The 17110-nt window shown below is 40.2% G+C and overlaps 1 protein-coding gene across 3 annotated transcripts in view; it reads left to right on the plus strand.

Moving 5' to 3' along the window:
* The first annotated feature begins 22 nt into the window (after positions 1 to 22).
* LOC132348188 (unconventional myosin-XVIIIb-like) overlaps positions 23 to 17110 on the plus strand; it is a 102590-nt gene continuing 85502 nt past the window's right edge. For all 3 annotated transcript variants that reach the window (XM_059895490.1, XM_059895489.1, XM_059895488.1), the window contains exon 1: positions 23 to 341. In XM_059895490.1, coding sequence (XP_059751473.1) covers positions 261 to 341 — 81 coding nt within the window. In that variant the 5' untranslated portion in view covers positions 23 to 260. The remainder of the gene's footprint in view (positions 342 to 17110) is intronic.

Genomic DNA, 17110 nt, shown 5'->3' on the forward strand with positions numbered 1-17110 from the left:
GAGTGAGTGGTTCAGCCCGGCCCCGGCTCCTTGTGCTCGCCTCACGCCGGCCCGAGTTGGCGGCAGCGCTGGAGGCCCCGGGCCTGTGACCACCAAGAGGGAGCCGGGGGCCGGACGGGAGCGCGGCGGCGGCGGCGGCTGAGGCCCAGGCCAGGCCCCCTCCCCTCAGTCGCCCGCCCGCCTGCCCCGCCCCCGCCGGCGGCGCCCCGCCCCTCCCCCAACCGCCAGACTAGCCTGGTGCGGGGGCCGCGCGCGAAGACATGGGGGAGAAGTTGGAGCTGAGGCTGGAGTCGCCCGTGGGAGCCGAGCCCGCCGTCTACCCGTGGCCGCTGCCGGTCTACGTGAGTGCCGCCCGTCCCCTCTTCCCGGACCCCCGCCCTTCTTCCCCCACGGCGCGCGCTGAGCCCACCGAGAAACGGAGCTACTCGAGTCGCCAGACCCTCTTTGGAGCCCCCCTTCCCGCCCCGCCGTGGTTCTCCGCGGCCGTTTCCAGCCCCCGCGCGCAGGGTGGGCAGAGGGGAGCCGGGGCCGGCCGGGGGCGCAGGCTCGGCCGCGGGGACCCCCGCGCTTCCGAGGGGCGCCCGAGCCGGGCTGCCGTTGGCTCTGTAGGGCTGGGGACCCCGGTCCCCCTGGGCTTGGCCTGCCGGCGGGCTTGCCCTTCCGTACTTTATGATCTGACACGTCGGGTTTCTTTTTCCTGACCAGCTTTACCAGGCTTTACCTGACCAGCTTTACCAGCGTCCCCGGATAATGTGTTAGATATTCAAGTATTAGGGCCCGGTCCCATCCCTATGGAATCAGCAACTCTGGGGGGCTCAGTGATCTCTGTTATAACAGGCCCTCCAGATGATTTTTATTCACCTTAAAGTTTGAAAATATCTGCATTGTCAGCTGGCCAAAGCGTCCACCAGCAGGTGAAGGGGAGTGGCGCCTGGAAAAGATAGGGACTAGCCGAGGTAAGTACAGTAGCATTTGCTGTGGTAGTAATGGAGAATGCCTTTTCTCCACTGGTTGGCACAGACTAGTATCTGGGAGCAGTGGCAGGGTTATTTAGGATGCTTTACATTTCAGTGTAGAGTGACCGCTGTCCTGGTTTGCCAGGGACTTCCCCTGTGTGAGCACTTAAAATCTCATCCTGGCAAACCCCTTAGCCTTGGGTTTGAAAAACTTAGGGCATAACATGAAATTTAGGGGAAACATGATCTAGGTTTTGGGCAAGTCACAAGTGCTAATTAAAGCTAAGCAAGTATGGACAACATCTAGCCTTCTTTACCCCTTTGCGGGGAGGTAAATCTTGATTGGGTGAAAGGACTTACTGTTAAGAGATCTTTGTAGAAACATCCCCTTCTGCTTAGTCCGCTGGTTCTCAGTTCTGGCTAGACATTGGCATCGTCTGAGGAGATTTAAAATGATTTTATTGGTCTAGGATGACCAGCCGTCGGTGTGAGGGTTTTTAAAAAGTGCTTCAGATGATTCTAATGTGCAGCCAAATTTAGGTGCCACTGCTTAAGTTTTTGAACCGCTGCTACATATTTTCACCTCATCTTCCTATGAGAATATCCAACTGTAGTTGAGGTTTGTTTTTTTTCTTTTTCTTTTTTTAACTGTCTTATTATAAGATTTACTGTCTTAAATAAGATTGAATGTACAGAAAATCCTGCTAGTCCATCTGGTATAGCTGGATACCCAGAATACTATCGTTAAGATATGTACCATTTAAGTATTGTGACTGGCCTTTTTTAAATTAACATACGCATTAAATTAGTATTGATAGTATAGATCTCTTTCGAAGTTGTCATGTTGGGGAGCTATACCTCTAATCTGCTGCCATTGCTAAATATCTGGACACCTCTTATTAGGAATTGCTTTTAAAAATCTTTCGGGATTAAAACCGAGATTGCTGTATTATTTGTACTGAGACCACAAAAACCTCACAAAGTTCCCCCGCTGTACCTTCTACCACCATCTCTAACCCTTGGCAACTTCTAATCTGTTCTCCATCTCCACAGTTTTGTTATTTTAAGAATAATATGTAAACATAATCATGAATTACTTAATCTTCGGAGATTGGCTTTTTAAAATTTTTCCCTCGGCATCATTCCCTTGAAGTTCATTTCAATTTTTGCATATATTAATAATTTGTTCCTTGTTGTTGCTCGGTAGTATTCTATCATAAGGTTTTACCACAATTTGTTTCAACATTCACCCATTGAAAGACACTTGGGTAGTTGCCAGTTTTTGGCTATTAGAAATAAAACTGCTGTGAACATTTCTGTGTAAGTTTCTGTGGGAACTTCATTAAGTTTTTGTTTCTTTTGGATAAATGCTCAAGAGTACAATTACTGCATTGTAGGGTGAATCTACTTTTAGGATTAAAAGAGACTGTCAAGCTGTTTCTCAGAGTGGCTAAACCATTTTATTTTCCCACCAGTGATGTGATATAATTTTTCTACGTACTCGCCAGCATTTGATGTTGTCACTATACTTTAATTTTAGTTATTCTCTGATATCTCATTATGGTCTTAATGTGCATTTCCCTAATGGCTAACGATGTTGAACATCTTTTCACGTGCTTCTTTGCCATGTGTATATTCTCTTCCATGAAATGTCTGCTCCTGTCTTCTGCCTATTTTCTAGTTGGATTTTTTTAAGTTGTTTGGAGAGTTCTTTGTATATTATAGATACAAGTCATTTGTCTCATGTGGGATTTTCAAATATGTTTTCCCACTGTATAATCTGAGTTTTCATCCACTTAAAAGGATCTTCTATGAAGCATTTTTAACTCATTTTGATGAGATCCAATTTATCAGTTTTTGCTTTTATTGATCATACTTTCGGTGTCAAGTCTAAGAATTATTCACCTAGTTCTAGATGCCAAAGATTTTCTCCTATTTTTTTTTCTAAAAATGTCCTGCTTTTACGTTTAAGATTATGATCCACTTTGATTTAATTTTTGTGAAAGGTGTGTAAGGTTTAGGTTAAGGTTCATTTGTTGTTTGTTTTTGTCGAGGGATGTCCAACTGAGTACCATTTTTTGAAAAGTCTATTCTTCCTTGATAGCTTTTGCACTGCTGTCAAAAACAAGTTAAATGTATTTATGTCAGTCTATTTCTGGGTTCTCTGTTCCATTCCATTGATCTATGTATCTACCCTCCATCATTACTGCAAAATCTTGAAATTGGGTAGATTAATTCCTCCCATTTTAATCTTCCTTTACAAATTGTTTTAGCTATTCTTCAGCCTCTTCTTACCATATAAATCTTAGAATAAGCTTGTCTATATCCACAAAAACCTTGAGGGCATTTTAAGAGTAATTGTGTTAAGCCTCTTAACTTGGGGAGAATTGACATCTTTATTATGTTGTGTTTTCTAATCCATGAACAAGGTATGTCTCCCTATTTGTTTGGGACTTTTAAAATTTTCTTCATCAGCATTTTGTAATTTTCAGTATAGAGGTCCTATAAATGTCTTATTGGGCTTATATTTAAGTATTTATTTAGGTCAGGTGTAAATGGCATCACATATTTTTAATTTAAGCTTCTACACATTTATTATTAATATATAATTTGATAAAATTGTGTTGATCTTGTACTCTAAAACATTTACAAACTAATACTATTTCTCAAGCTTTTTGTGGATTCCTTGGTATTTTCTCCATTTAGATTATCATCTCATCTTCAGATATAGACAGTTTTACTTTTCCTTATTCAATATAATAGGATATATTACTATTCAACATTCAGTAGGAGATATTCCTTCCTATTCAACATAGTAGGAATAGTCCTTTTATCTTTTAAATAAACTTTTTAAAAATTTAACTTTTAAATTTACGTATTTATTTATTTTTGCTTTATTTTCTTACTAGAACCTCCAGTAATATATTTAATAAAAGTGGTGAGAGCAGATATCGGTGCCTTGTTTCTGATCTTACAGAGAAAGCATTCAGTCTTTCACAGTTAAATATAATGTCGGTATAGGTTGTTTGTAGATCATCTTTATGAGTTTCAGTATGTTCCTTTTCTATTCCTAGTTTGCTTGGAGTTTTTTTTCTTCTTTTTTTAAAATCATGAATGGGATTGGATTTTGTCAAATGCTTTCTCTGCATTAATGGATAGGATCACATGACTTTTCCCCCTTAATCTATTGGATATGGTGGATTACATTGTTTGATTTTCAAATATTTAACCAACTTTGCATAACTGGAATAAGTACCACTTGGTCATGGTATATTATTCTTTTTATATATTTCTGGATTTAACTTGCTAATATTTGGCTGAGGATTTTTACAGCCAATTGCATAAAAAATATTGGTCTGTAGTTTTCTTCTTTCTATACTATCCCTGTCTGGTTTTGGTATCAAGGTAATACTGGCTTCATAAAATTAATTAGGAACTGTTCCCTCTACTTCTATTTCTTATCAAGTCATGTAAAATTGGTGTTAATTCTTTAAGTCTTGGGTAAAAGTGAAACATCTAAGCCTGAATATTTCTTTTGGGAGTTTTTAAATGAAAAATCAGTGTTTCTAATGGTTATAGGAAAATTGAGATTATCTCTTTCATCTTGGCTGAGTTTTGGTAGTTTTGGGTGTAGAAGCATTGGTCCATTTCATCTACATTTTTGAATTTATAGTGTAGACTTGTTCATAATAACTTGTCCCTTATTAACCTGCAGGATATGTCATGGGATCCCTGGTTGCATTTCTGATATCTGTGATTTGTGCCAATCTCTCTTTTTATCTTTATCAGTCTTGCTACATCTTTATTGATTAGATTGTTTATTTCAAAGAACCAGCCTTTTGTTTCATTGATTTCCCCCCCCATTTTCCTGTTTTCAGTTTCATGGATTTTTGTTTCATCTTTATTATTTACTTCTTTCTGCTTGTTTAGTGTTTTTTCCTCTTCCGTTTTTACTATTTTAATATAGACAATTAGATTATTGCTTTGAAATATTTTCTTTCCCAATTTAGTGCAATAAACTTCCCTTTCAGCATTGCTTTCACTTCATTCCACAAACTTTGATCTTGTTATATCTCCATTTTCTTTTATTTTATGCATTTAAAAATTTTTCCTTGACTTTTTACCCATGAGTTATTTGGAATTGTGATGTTTAGTTTTCATGTGATTGAAGATTTTCCTGTTGTCTTTCTGTTATTGATTTCTAGTCTGATTCCATTATGGCTAGAGAACATACTCTCTATGATTTTAATTCTTTTAAATCTGCTAATGTTTTTTTATCACCCAGTGTATGGTATATGAGTGAATGGACACTTGAATATGTATTCTGCTTTTATTGAGTGTGTTCTTTAAATGTCAGTTATATCCTGTTGATTGATGATGTTTTCAGTTCTTCCATATCCTTGCTGATTTTTCTCTCTGGTAGTTCTATAAATTGCTGTGTTGAAGTCTCAAATAATAATTGTGGATTTAAAATTTTCTCCTTTTACCTTTTTCAGTGTTTGCTTCATGTGTTTTGAAGTTCTGTTGTTTGGTGCACACACATTTAGTATCACTAGGTCATCTAGGTGGATTATTCCTGTTACCTTTATGTAATGACCCTCTTTACCCCTAATAATTTCCTTTGCTCTGAAATCTACTTTATCTGATATTAATATAGCCATTTCTGCTTTTTCTGATTAATGTTCATATGATATATCTTTTTCATCCTTTTACTTTGAACTACCTATATCATGATGTTTAAAGTAAGCTTCTTATAGACAGTATATAGTTGGATCATGCTTGTGATTTTTTCATCTACTCTTCCAATCTCTGTCTTTGACTTGGTTATTTAGATCATTTACAGTTAATGTAATTATTGCTATGTTAAAGATTAGGTCTACCATTTTATTTTTTGTTTTGTCTTTTACCTTAGTTTCTCAATCCTGTGTTTCTCTTATTTTGCCTTCTTGTGGGTTACTTAAACATTTTTTAATAAGTCCATTTTAATCTAATTTATTTATAATCATTTGTGTATACTGTTTGTATAGTTTTCTTAGTGGTTGCTTTTGGCATTACACTATACATATGTAACTTACCATAGCCTACTGGAATCAGTGTTTTATTATTTCAAGTGAAGTTTCGAAATTTTACTTCCATTTAGGTCTCTTAATATTCCCCAGTTTTGAAGTATGATTTTCTGTAGTATTTCCTTTACATTGAGAACCACATCAGATGGTGTCATAATTTTTGCTTTGACCATCATATAGAATTTAAGAAACTCATGAGGCTAATGATAGTCTCTTATATTTACCCCATTTGTTTTCACCCATTCCATTGCTCCCCTTTTCTTTCTGAAGTTCCCAGTCTTCTGTTATTGTTTTTTTATGTTTTCATAACAGTAGATGATATCTGGGCTTTCCAGTGCCATTGGATATGAGTTTCAGGAAACACTGAGCCTGACTCACTTAATGCTACTGAGTTGGAGGGTTTGTATATGTTGGGCCTGTTGGCACAGCAGATGCTAGCAGATTAGACTAATGTTGATGGGACTAGTGCCACAGGAGGATGCATTCCCATTCAGGCTATGCTGCTGCTACAGTAGATCAAATCCCCCTCTACCCCAAGTGTGGGGCAGTGACCTGCTGCTGTCACTGCTTCTCTATTAGGCTGCTTTTGCCTCAGGTGTGTGGTGGGATCCCTTGGAAGCTGCTGCTGCTGTTAATCACAAGGTTAAATTCATTTTAGAAATACTTAAATATAAATATATAGCCTGGCTCTTGTAGGACCTCTGTATTTGTTTTTTATTGCTTTCATATGAATTACCACAAATTTAGTGACTCAAAACAACGTAAATTTATTACCTTACAAGTCTGACATTGGTCTCAATTGAGTAAAGTAAAAGTGTTGGCAGGATCGACAGATGAATGGATAAAGCTGTGGCACATATATACAATGGAATATTACTCAGCCATAAAAAGAAATGAAATTGAGTTATTTGTAGTGAGGTGGATGGACCTAGAGACTGTCATACAGAGTGAAGTAAGTCAGAAAGAGAAAAACAAATACCGTATGCTAACACATATATATGGAATCTAAAAAAAAGAAAAAAAGAAAAAAAAATGGTCAGAAGAACCTAGGGGCAAGACAGGAATAAAGATGCAGACCTACTAGAGAATGGACTTGAGGATATGGGGAGGGGGAAGGGTAAGCTGGGACAAAGTGAGAGAGTGGCATGGACATATATACACTACCAAACGTAAAACAGATAGCTAGTGGGAAGCAGCTGCATAGCGCAGGGAGATCAGCTCGGTGCTTTGTGACCACCTAGAGGGTGGGATAGGGACGGTGGGAGGGAGGGAGACGCAAGAGGGAAGAGATATGGGGACATAGGTATATGTATAACTGATTCACTTTGTTATAAAGCAGAAACTAACACACCATTGTAAAGCAATTTACTCCAATAAAGATGTTAAAAAAAAAACGGCATCATATAACACGTGGCCTTTTGCATCTGGCTTCTCTCAACATAATGTTTTCAGGGTTCATCTACGTTGTAGCGTGGGTATCAGTACTGCCTGCCTTTCTGTATCTGATAATATTCCCACGTATGGCTATGCCACATTTCGTTTATCCATTCATCCGCCGACTGTTTCCAGTTTTTGGCTCTCATGAATAACGCCACTAGGAGAAGAAGGTGTTTTTTAACGTGTAATTTGAGCAAGTGGTTCCGTGTTATTAACATGCCCTGGGGGGGTGTGTGTGACAGGCCTGCCCTCCCCTGCAGCTCTAGTTCCAGTCTCTGAAATGCATTGAGGATTCTGTCTTCCTTTGTGTTTTCTGCTCCCCACTCTCCCTCCTGTAACCCCTTTCTGCCATCCCCACTCCCCCCACCCCCCCAGTCACACGTTGCAAGCCCCAGACCTGTTTTTTCCATTGTGATTAAGCCGTTGTGATTAAGCCGTCATCTGAATCCGCCTCCAGGAGCCTCTGATCTGAACCCCCTAGTGGCATTAACGTGGCCCTCATGCTATTAACTTCAGCCTCCCAGATTTTCCCCCACTGAGAACAGCTTTGCTGGGCACTGAGGGTCTGTGACTTTTATCTCAGGCCGTTAAAAAACTGAAACATGGTTTAGATAAATAAATAACTCCTCCTTCCCTTCCTCCTGACTCTGAGCTTGGAGCTGGTGAGCTGGCTGGGGAGAAGGTCACGGGATGGGGGCTGGGGGATGGGGAGAGAGGACAAGGTAATCGTGCCTGACACGGATCTGTACTGAACGTGTCTGGTCCCTCCTTTGCTCCTAGGGGTTCCCGTTTTCTGGTTGGTGTGAGGGGTGGGGCAGAGTGGAAGGTGGACCAAGGTTGCAGTAGCTTTGTCTGACTCTCTAGGTCTGTGACATCCCCCTTCAAGCGCATCCCTCTTCCCCACTGTCTCCCCATCTCTTCCCTCCGCCCCTTTCCGTGACTGTCTCCCTGTGTTTCCACCTTGTTGCTTTTCTGTGGTCCCTCTGTTTCTCTTTCACCCTCTACCTGTCTCCGCCTTTTGTCTCCTTCCGAACCTTCCGGCATCCCCTGTGCTGCGGTTGGCGCATGGTTTGGGGGATGGCCCTCCAACGCGGGCTGCAGCCGACTTGTCAAACTGCTTTGTGAAACAAAAAATGTAGAAATCTTTCATTTACTTGGCCTCTGAGGCTTCGCTGGGGTGGCGGGCAATTGGCAGACCTGTCGGCTACACCCCACACTGGTCGTTGTTTCATATTCTTAGCTATAAAAGTGGGGATTCAAATGGTACCTGCTTCATGAGGCCGTAGTGAGGATCCAGCAGGAAATGGATGCGAAGCCCTGAACACAGTGATTGATTCTCAGCAGATGCTCAATGAATGAAATCTCTTAAATGAAATCGTTTATTATAAAAATTTTTAGTCCTGGGTAAAAATGGACCAGAACAATGAGCCCCCATGCATATACATCACCCAGATTCGATATGTTTCACATTTTGTGTACCTGCTTTGTCCATCCCCTCTTTTTGTGGTTGCCGGAATATTTTAAAGCTATTAGCAAACCCCTCATAGCATTTCAGCCCTATGTGCATCTCTAAAAAATCTGAATGTTTTCTCATACAACCTTAAGACCTTTATGCCAACCAATGAAAATGATGATTCTTACTTTAATACTGAGTCCATATTCAGTTTTTTCTGATTAACTTTAAATTGTCCTTTTACTCTTGTGTTTTTTGAATCAGGATCCAAATATTGTTCTTGTATTGTAATTGGTAATAACATCCCATTAATCCAGAACAGTCCCCCACCCCACCCCCACCCCCAGGTAATTGACGTATTGAAGAAACTGGGCCGGCTGTAGAGTGTTCCACATTCTGGATTTCTCTGTTTGCTTTTTCGTGGTGTCATTTAAATTGCACTTCTGCTTCCTAAATTTCCTGTGAACTGAAAGCCAGCTCCAACAGCTGGATTAGCGTGTTAGGTTCAGACTTTGTAGCAAGAGGCACGTGACATGTAGGTGCCGCTCTGCCGTCACTTCTCTAAAGTGGGCTCAGGTGCGGTCAGCTCTCCGGCTCCTCATTCAGCTGTCATCTGCCGTTCGTTTCATTTTCACTGACGATCTCTGCATAAATCGATTATTTTATTAGGAAGTTAGGAAGCGGTGAGTTTGCTAATCATGCCATTCCTTCCACGTTGACTGCTTTTACTCATCCACTTGAGCTATATATTTGCCTGTAAAGACAGTCAGGTGCGGTTGGCAGATTTCTCCCGTGACTTTTAAAAGCCTCCAGGTGTTACTCCCAGGGGTAACCCGCTGATAAGAGATTTTGCAGATATAATTAAGGTTGTGTTCTGGGTGGGTTGAATTTGCTCACACCAGCCCTTTAAAAGCAGAGAATGTCCTCAGGCCGGCATCAGAAGTCAGAGAGATTGAAGCAGGAGAAAGGTGGGACGCACCCTTGCCGACTTTGCAGGTGGAGGGGGCCCCATGAGAAGGATTGTGAGTGTGTCGAGGAGCTGAGGGTGACCCCTCCTCCTTGGCAGGCAGCAAGGGAACAGGGACCTCAGTCCTACAGCCCTCGGAACTGCATTCTGCCAACAGCATGAATCAGTTTGGGAGCAGATTCCTCCCTGGAGCCTCTAGATAAGAACCCAGGTTGCCAGCACCTTGATTCTGGCTTTGTGAGCCCCTAAGCAGAAAACCCAGCAGAGCCAGCCAGGACTTCTGACCTCCAGAACTAGGAGGTATTTATTAGTGGTGTTTTTAAGTCACTGAGTTTGTGGATATTTGTTACACAGCAATAGAAGACTAATAGAGCAGGATCAATGCTTAACTTCTTTATTTTTAATTGCTGGTTTCCAGAATAAAAAAGGTTAAGTAAATGACAGCTGCCTTTATCTTCCTCATCCTTACATAGAAATCATATGTCTTAACGGACATCAATGAAGTTGATTCCTAATTTGCTATCAGTAAAACTTACTCATTTAGATATTGACAAATGTCCTGGGTTTGGCTCATTGAAAGAATGGTTTTAAAGGGATACTGGTTATCAAATAGACAGTAAAATCAATTTGTCGGTTAAAATCAATTTGTATGGTTAAGATGTTTTGCTACCATTTTCTTCTGTGATATACTGAAATAATTTCATCATATGCAAGTGGGGCACATAACATTTGATAAATTCCATCTGTCTGTTGACAATCTACTCACTTCTCTGACTGCATACCCTCTCCTGTTAGAGAAGGATGTTTCCGATTATAAGGAGACTCCAAAATAGATGCTTAATTCATAAAGTATGCAAATGTTCCTCTCATATATAAAGAACATCATGGTTAAAATACTATGACGTCACATCGTTATTGCCACGGAAGACATTTCATTTTCTCACACTGACTTCAGAGCTTAATCCAGAGTCTGAATATTAATCTTTTTGAATTCGTGTGAGAATTGGTGTCTTTGAAACATGGTTTTGGTCAAAACAAAATTTTGCAACTTTTACTCTTTTAAAAACAGCTTTATTGAGGCATGATATTACATGTTATAAAATTCACTCATTATGAGTGTATAATTTGATGAGTTTTAGTAAACTCTGAGTTGTGCAGCCAGCACCACAGTCTAATTTTAAAACATTTCCATGTCTCAAAGAGACACCCTGTGCCCACTTGTAGTCACTTCCTGCTCCCATCCCCAGGCAACCAATAATCTGCTTTCTGTCTCTATAGTAATTTTCCTTTTCTGAACATTTCATATGAGTGGAATCTTACAGGCTGTAGACTGTTAGTCTTTTGCATATGGCTTCTTTCATTTAACACCAGGTTTTGGAGGTTGATCCACGTTGTGTGTTCCGGTCTCTCGTTCCCTTTTGTTGCTGAATAATATTCCATTTCATGGATAGACCACATTTTGTTTATCCCTTCGCCAGTTGATGGACATTTGAATTATTCCCACTTTTGGTCTATTACAAACGATGCTGCTGTGTTCACATTCACGTACAAGTGTGGATGTATGTTTTCATTTCTCCTGGGTGTGTAACTAGGAGTGGAATTGCTGGGCTGTATGGTGAATTCATGTTTAACTTTCTAAGGAATCACGAATTGCTTTCTAAATTATACTATATTTCATAGAAATATTGCTAAGCGATACTATATACGTTCTCACCATCATTTTATGAGAGTTCCAGGTTTGCCATAGCCTCATCAACACTTGCTGTTGTCTTTGATTCTAGCCTTCCTAGTGGGTGTGAAGTGGTGCTTCATTGGGTCTTGATTTGCATTTCCCTAACAGTTAGTGATATTGGACATGTTTGTGGTGATTAGCCATTCTTATATCTTCTTTGGTGAAATGTCTGTTTAAATCTTATGCCCATTTAAAAAATTGATTGTCTTTATTTATGTTATTTATCATGTGTATAATTCACAAATACTTCCTCCCAGTCAGTGGCTTCTTTTTCATTTTCTTCATAGTGACTTTTGAAGTACAGAAGGTTTTAATTTTGAAGTCCAGTTTACAAATTTTTAGAATGAATTTTGGTGTCTTATCTAAGAACTTTTTGCCTAACTGAATTCCCCAAAGATTTTTTTCTCTTTTTCTTCTAGAAGTGTTTTAGCATTTTAGCTCTTAGGTCTTTGTTTGATTTTTGAGTTGTCATGTATAATGTGAGGTAAGGGTCTAAATTCATCTTTTTTTGCATGTGGCTATCTAGTTGTCTGAAAAAAGTTTGTTTTTTTGTTTGAAGAAAAAAACGTTTTCTTCCTCCATTGGATTGTCTTGGCACCTTTGTTGAAAATTAATTGACCATAAATTTAAGGACTTATTTCTGGACTCTTAGTTTTGTTCTGTTGATGTATATGTCTGTCCTTATGCTGGTTCCACACTGTCTTGATTACTGTAGCTTTATAGTAAGTTTTGAAATCAGGAAATAAAAATTTTCTCACTTTATTCCTTTTTTTTTTTTTTTTCAAAATTGTTTTTGGCTCTTCTGGTTCCTTTGCATTTCCATATGAATTTTAGCATCAGTTTTTCAATTTCTGCCAAAAAAAAAAAAAAAAAAACCTACTCAGATTTTGGTAGGGATTTTGTTGAATGTATAGATTTGGAGACAACTGTCATTTTAACAACATTAAGTCTTCCAATCCATGAATGAAATGTCTCTACAGTTGTTTACGTCATCCCTAATTTCTCTCAGCAGTGCTTTGTAGTTTTCAGTCTTATGTGTCTTCTTAAATTTATTCACAATTATTTTAATGTTTTTGATGCTATTATGGATGAAATTGTTTCTTTAATTTCATTTTTGGTTGTTCATTGCTAGTACATGGAAATAGAATTGGTTTTTGTATGGTGATCTTGTATCCTACAATCTTGCTGAACTAATTTATTAGTTCTAGTAGATTTGTGTATGTGTGTATGTGTGTGAGTTCTTTAGGATTCTCTACATGTAAGATCCTGTCTCTGAATAAAAACAAATTTACTCCTTTCTTTCCAGTCTGGTGCCTTTTCTTTTCGATTTTTACTTTTCACTTTGATTTCTTAAATATTTATTAACGTTGGTCTCAAACATATTTAGCATGATTTCAGAGAACATTCGGGTTGAAAGAATGCATAAATTATATTTGGCATTTGGGGCTAAGGCATAAGAAATATACTTGCCATGGACTTTGAAAAAAAAAGTACGTTGCATTATAAAAAGGATACATTGGAAAGACAGAAATTGCTACCTTACAAAGTTCTTTTTTTTTTTTTTTTTAAATTATTATTTATTTATTTATTTACTTTTGGCTGTGTTGGGTCTCCATTTCTGTGCGAGGGCTTCCTCTAGCTGCGGCAAGTGGGGGCCACTCTTCATCGCGGTGTGCGGGCCTCCTATCGTGGCCTTTCGTTGCGGAGCACAGGCTCCAGACGCGCAGGCTCAGTAGTTGTGGCTCACAGGCCTAGTTGCTCTGTGGCATGCGGGATCTTCCCAGACCAGGGCTCGAACCCGTGTCCCCTGCATTAGCAGGCAGATTCTCAACCACTGCGCCACCAGGGAAGCCCCAAAGTTCTTTTTAAAAGGATTTTCTGAGCAGGCCTGTAGAAAGAAAGGTGGACACAGACATGACATAGAGACCTCTTTTTTTAATTTGGTAATTATATGCAAAATACAGGACCACAGAAGTACTGAAAAAAAAAATAAGCGACACAGAGGAAAACATTTTAGGATTACTTTTTTGTCAGTTTCAAGGAACAAAGTTACCAGCCTATTTTATGATTATAAAATTATTGCTCGAAGTGCTTTGTGCTTCAAAACATGGTAGATGGCTAAAATCTGCAAATACTTAACCTCTGTGCAACTTCTGACTTGAAGACCAGAGTTAAATGATAGAACATCGAGCCCTTTTGCATGTGGTCGTAGAGAGGGAAATCTTAACCCGGGAACCCCCCTTCAGGCTTTGTTTTCTCTTTTGTTTCCACCTTTGTTTGGAAGAGTTTGTTTGTGTCCCTGTGCAGGGCCTTCCCCAGACAAACAGCCTCCCTGATTGACAGTCACAGACGGCCGCCGTCCCACCCTGTCTGATGTGTAAAACTTCCTCCAGCTGAGAGCCACCAGCCCCAAAAGAGAAGAAAACCTGAGGCCCCATTCGACCCCGCATCAATTATCCATGCCTTTGTGGAGACTTCTAGTGAGGGAAAGAGTTAAAGATCCATTTAAACTTTCAAACAGCAGAGGTAAACACTTGACTAAGCACAGCTAATTGGATTTTCAGTTGGAGAGGCCAGGCAGCCACAGGCAACGGGTGGTGAGGAACCCACAGAAATGATGGACCCAGATTCTGCACTTTCAACTTGCATCTCTAAACAGAAATGCCGCCTAGAGAGGAAAGACCCTGAAGAAGAGGGAAAGGCTGTTAGTCCAAACCTCACTGGTAGGCAGTCCTTTGGGCTGACTCCTTATCTGTGTTGGCTCCCACAAGCCTGGGTATTGGCGCCCCGGGTTGGAGACGCCACCTGCCCTGCCACGCAGCCTCTGCGGCTCTGAAAACTGGGGACATCTGAGAAAATTGTGGCAGCTTTCAAAGAGAGTAAAAAGGCTTAAACCAGTCCTATGAGAAATTTAGTTGTCTTTTTTGTTTATTTTAAACCAGTTTATTTGGGCTGGTTTTCCTTTTACAAGACATCATTCAGGTTCTAAGACCAGCCATGATTATCTCTTCCCAGAAAAATTCAGAAGAGCTACACTTTTACTGGAATGGCACAATCCTTTAACATCTGCTAATCACTAGAACTATAGGAACCCTGGCATGTGACCACCAGACCCCTGATCTGCAGGCTGGCAACTCTCTCTGATCTTTTAGGTGGTTGCTATTTAATTTTCCCTGAGCTCTTTTGAGCCCGTGGTTGATGGGAATTACTATTGGTTTAAGACAGTGATGGCCACCTGTGTACTAAACACAGCACTAGTGTTTTCTATGCTAGTTAAAATAATGTGACCAAGTTTGCCCATCCCCCAAAAAGCAGAGCCTGAATAGGAGGTAGGCACTTCACAACTGCTATTTTCTGTCTGTCACCAGGAAAAGTTAGTGGGGAAATGAGCACGCATCGGGTTTTGTTTTTTTTTTAATTTTTTTAAAAAAATTTATTTATTTATATTTATTTTTGGCTGTGTTGGGTCTTTGTTTCTGTGCGAGGGCTTTTCTCTAGTTGCGGCAAGCGGGGGCCACTCTTCATCGCGGTGCGCGGGCTTCTCACTATCGCAGCCTCTCTTGTTGCGGAGCACAGGCTCCAGATGCGCAGGCTCAGTAATTGTGGCCCACGGGCCCGGTCGCTCCGTGGCATGTGGGATCTTCCCAGACCAGGGCTCGAACCCATGTCCCCTGCATTGGCAGGCAGACTCTCAACCACTGCGCCAGCAGGGAAGCCCGTGGCTTCTACTTTTAAACCAAGAAGTGGGTTCAGAATTGGTGATGGAAAAGAACTTGAAATAGGATAGCTTATTGGGAACATTGATTTGGGCCCTTTTCTTCTATTGCTACTTTTTAGCTTATCTCTTTCAGAATATGCCTGATTTCCTTCTCGTGAGATACCACATATCTAAGGATCCAGTTGTTACTTAATTTTTCTTTGTTTACTGATAAATATGCTGTATGCTTTTGTTCTTTTAAAAAGCAATTTTATTGAGGTATAAAACACTCACAATAAAATACATCCGATTTAAGTATAGAGTTTGAGTTTTGACAGAAGTGTGCAGCCACATACCTGTTACCATAATCCAATATGGACCATTTCCATCACTTTAAAAAGTACACTCTTGCCCATTTCTAAATAGCTCATCCCAGCCCCAGGCAACCACTGATCTGCTTCTGCGTCCAGTCACAATAGATTATATTTGCCTTTTCTAGAACATCCTATCAATAGAATCAAATCCTATGCACTCTTTTGGGTCTGGCCCCTTTGCCTCAGCACCATGTTCTTCCTTGAGGTTCATTATCATGTTGCTTGTGTCGGGATTTTTGTTTCTTTTATTGCTGAATAGTATTCCAATGTATGGACTTATTAACACACTTCACTTTTCATGGACACCGGGTTGTTTCCAGTTCAGGGAAATTATGAGTAAAGCTGCTATGGATGTTTTTCATCAAGTCTTGTTGTGAACAAATGCTGTCATTTCTCTTTGGTAAGCGCCTAGGAGAGGCATTGTTGCATCTCCTGTGATAGGTACACACAGTTTTTTTTTGTTTTTTGGTCGTACCATGCAGCTTTTGGGATCTTAGTCCCCCGGCCAGAGATCGAACCTGTGCCCCCTGCAGTGGAAACATGGACCCCTAACCACTTACCGCCAGGGAATTCCCAGTACACACACATTATGATTGTTATGTCATCTTGATGAATCTACCACTTTTATCATGATGAGAAGTCTGTCCTGGTAATAATATATTTGTTCTGACGTCCACTTTGTCTAATATTGTTATTATAATCACTCGAGCTTTCTTGATATTAGTGTTTGCATGGTATGTCTATTCTCTGATCTCTGCCTTGTAATTAGACTATTTAGACCATTTACACTTAAATAATTACCAATTTAGTTGGATTTAAATCTCGCATGTATTATTTGTTTCCTTGTTGCTTTTTTCTTTTCCAGTCTTCTTTGGATTGAGTATATCCTAGTAAGTTGTCATCACCACTGGCTTATAATAGCTATATAGCTCTTCATTTCATTTATTTTTCTGGTGTTTCCAGGCACCTCGTCTTCCGTGAACTCCTGGTGCCTTTGCCTCGGCAGGACCACCATGGTCTGCTTGGGTCCCCCTCCCAGCACCACATTTCAGAAAGTGCCTCCAGGCCAAGAGCTGACCCAGTCTGGGGTTCTCCTAGTTTGCTTCCCTTCTTTCAGGGACTGTAGCCCCTTCTGTGTCTGAAAACAGTTACTTCATATATTTTGTCCGGTTTTCTGGTTGTTATTGTGGGAGCTTAGGTCCGGCTCTGGTTACCATATTATGTTCTGAAGTGTAATTTTATTTTTGAAATAAAGTATTTGGCTCTTGGCAGGAGAATGTGTTAAATATGTGAAATTGGGACTACCTGTAAAACCCTAGATGCATAACACCATTGTTATAACTTCACAAAGTGATGTAAAGATGGTGATGATCAGTTTCCGGCTTACGCATAGCAGCACATGTAAACCTCAGAAGCAGAAGCTTTGAA

This window comes from Balaenoptera ricei, chromosome 14, assembly GCF_028023285.1.
Source record: "Balaenoptera ricei isolate mBalRic1 chromosome 14, mBalRic1.hap2, whole genome shotgun sequence".
Lineage (NCBI taxonomy): Eukaryota > Metazoa > Chordata > Mammalia > Artiodactyla > Balaenopteridae > Balaenoptera > Balaenoptera ricei.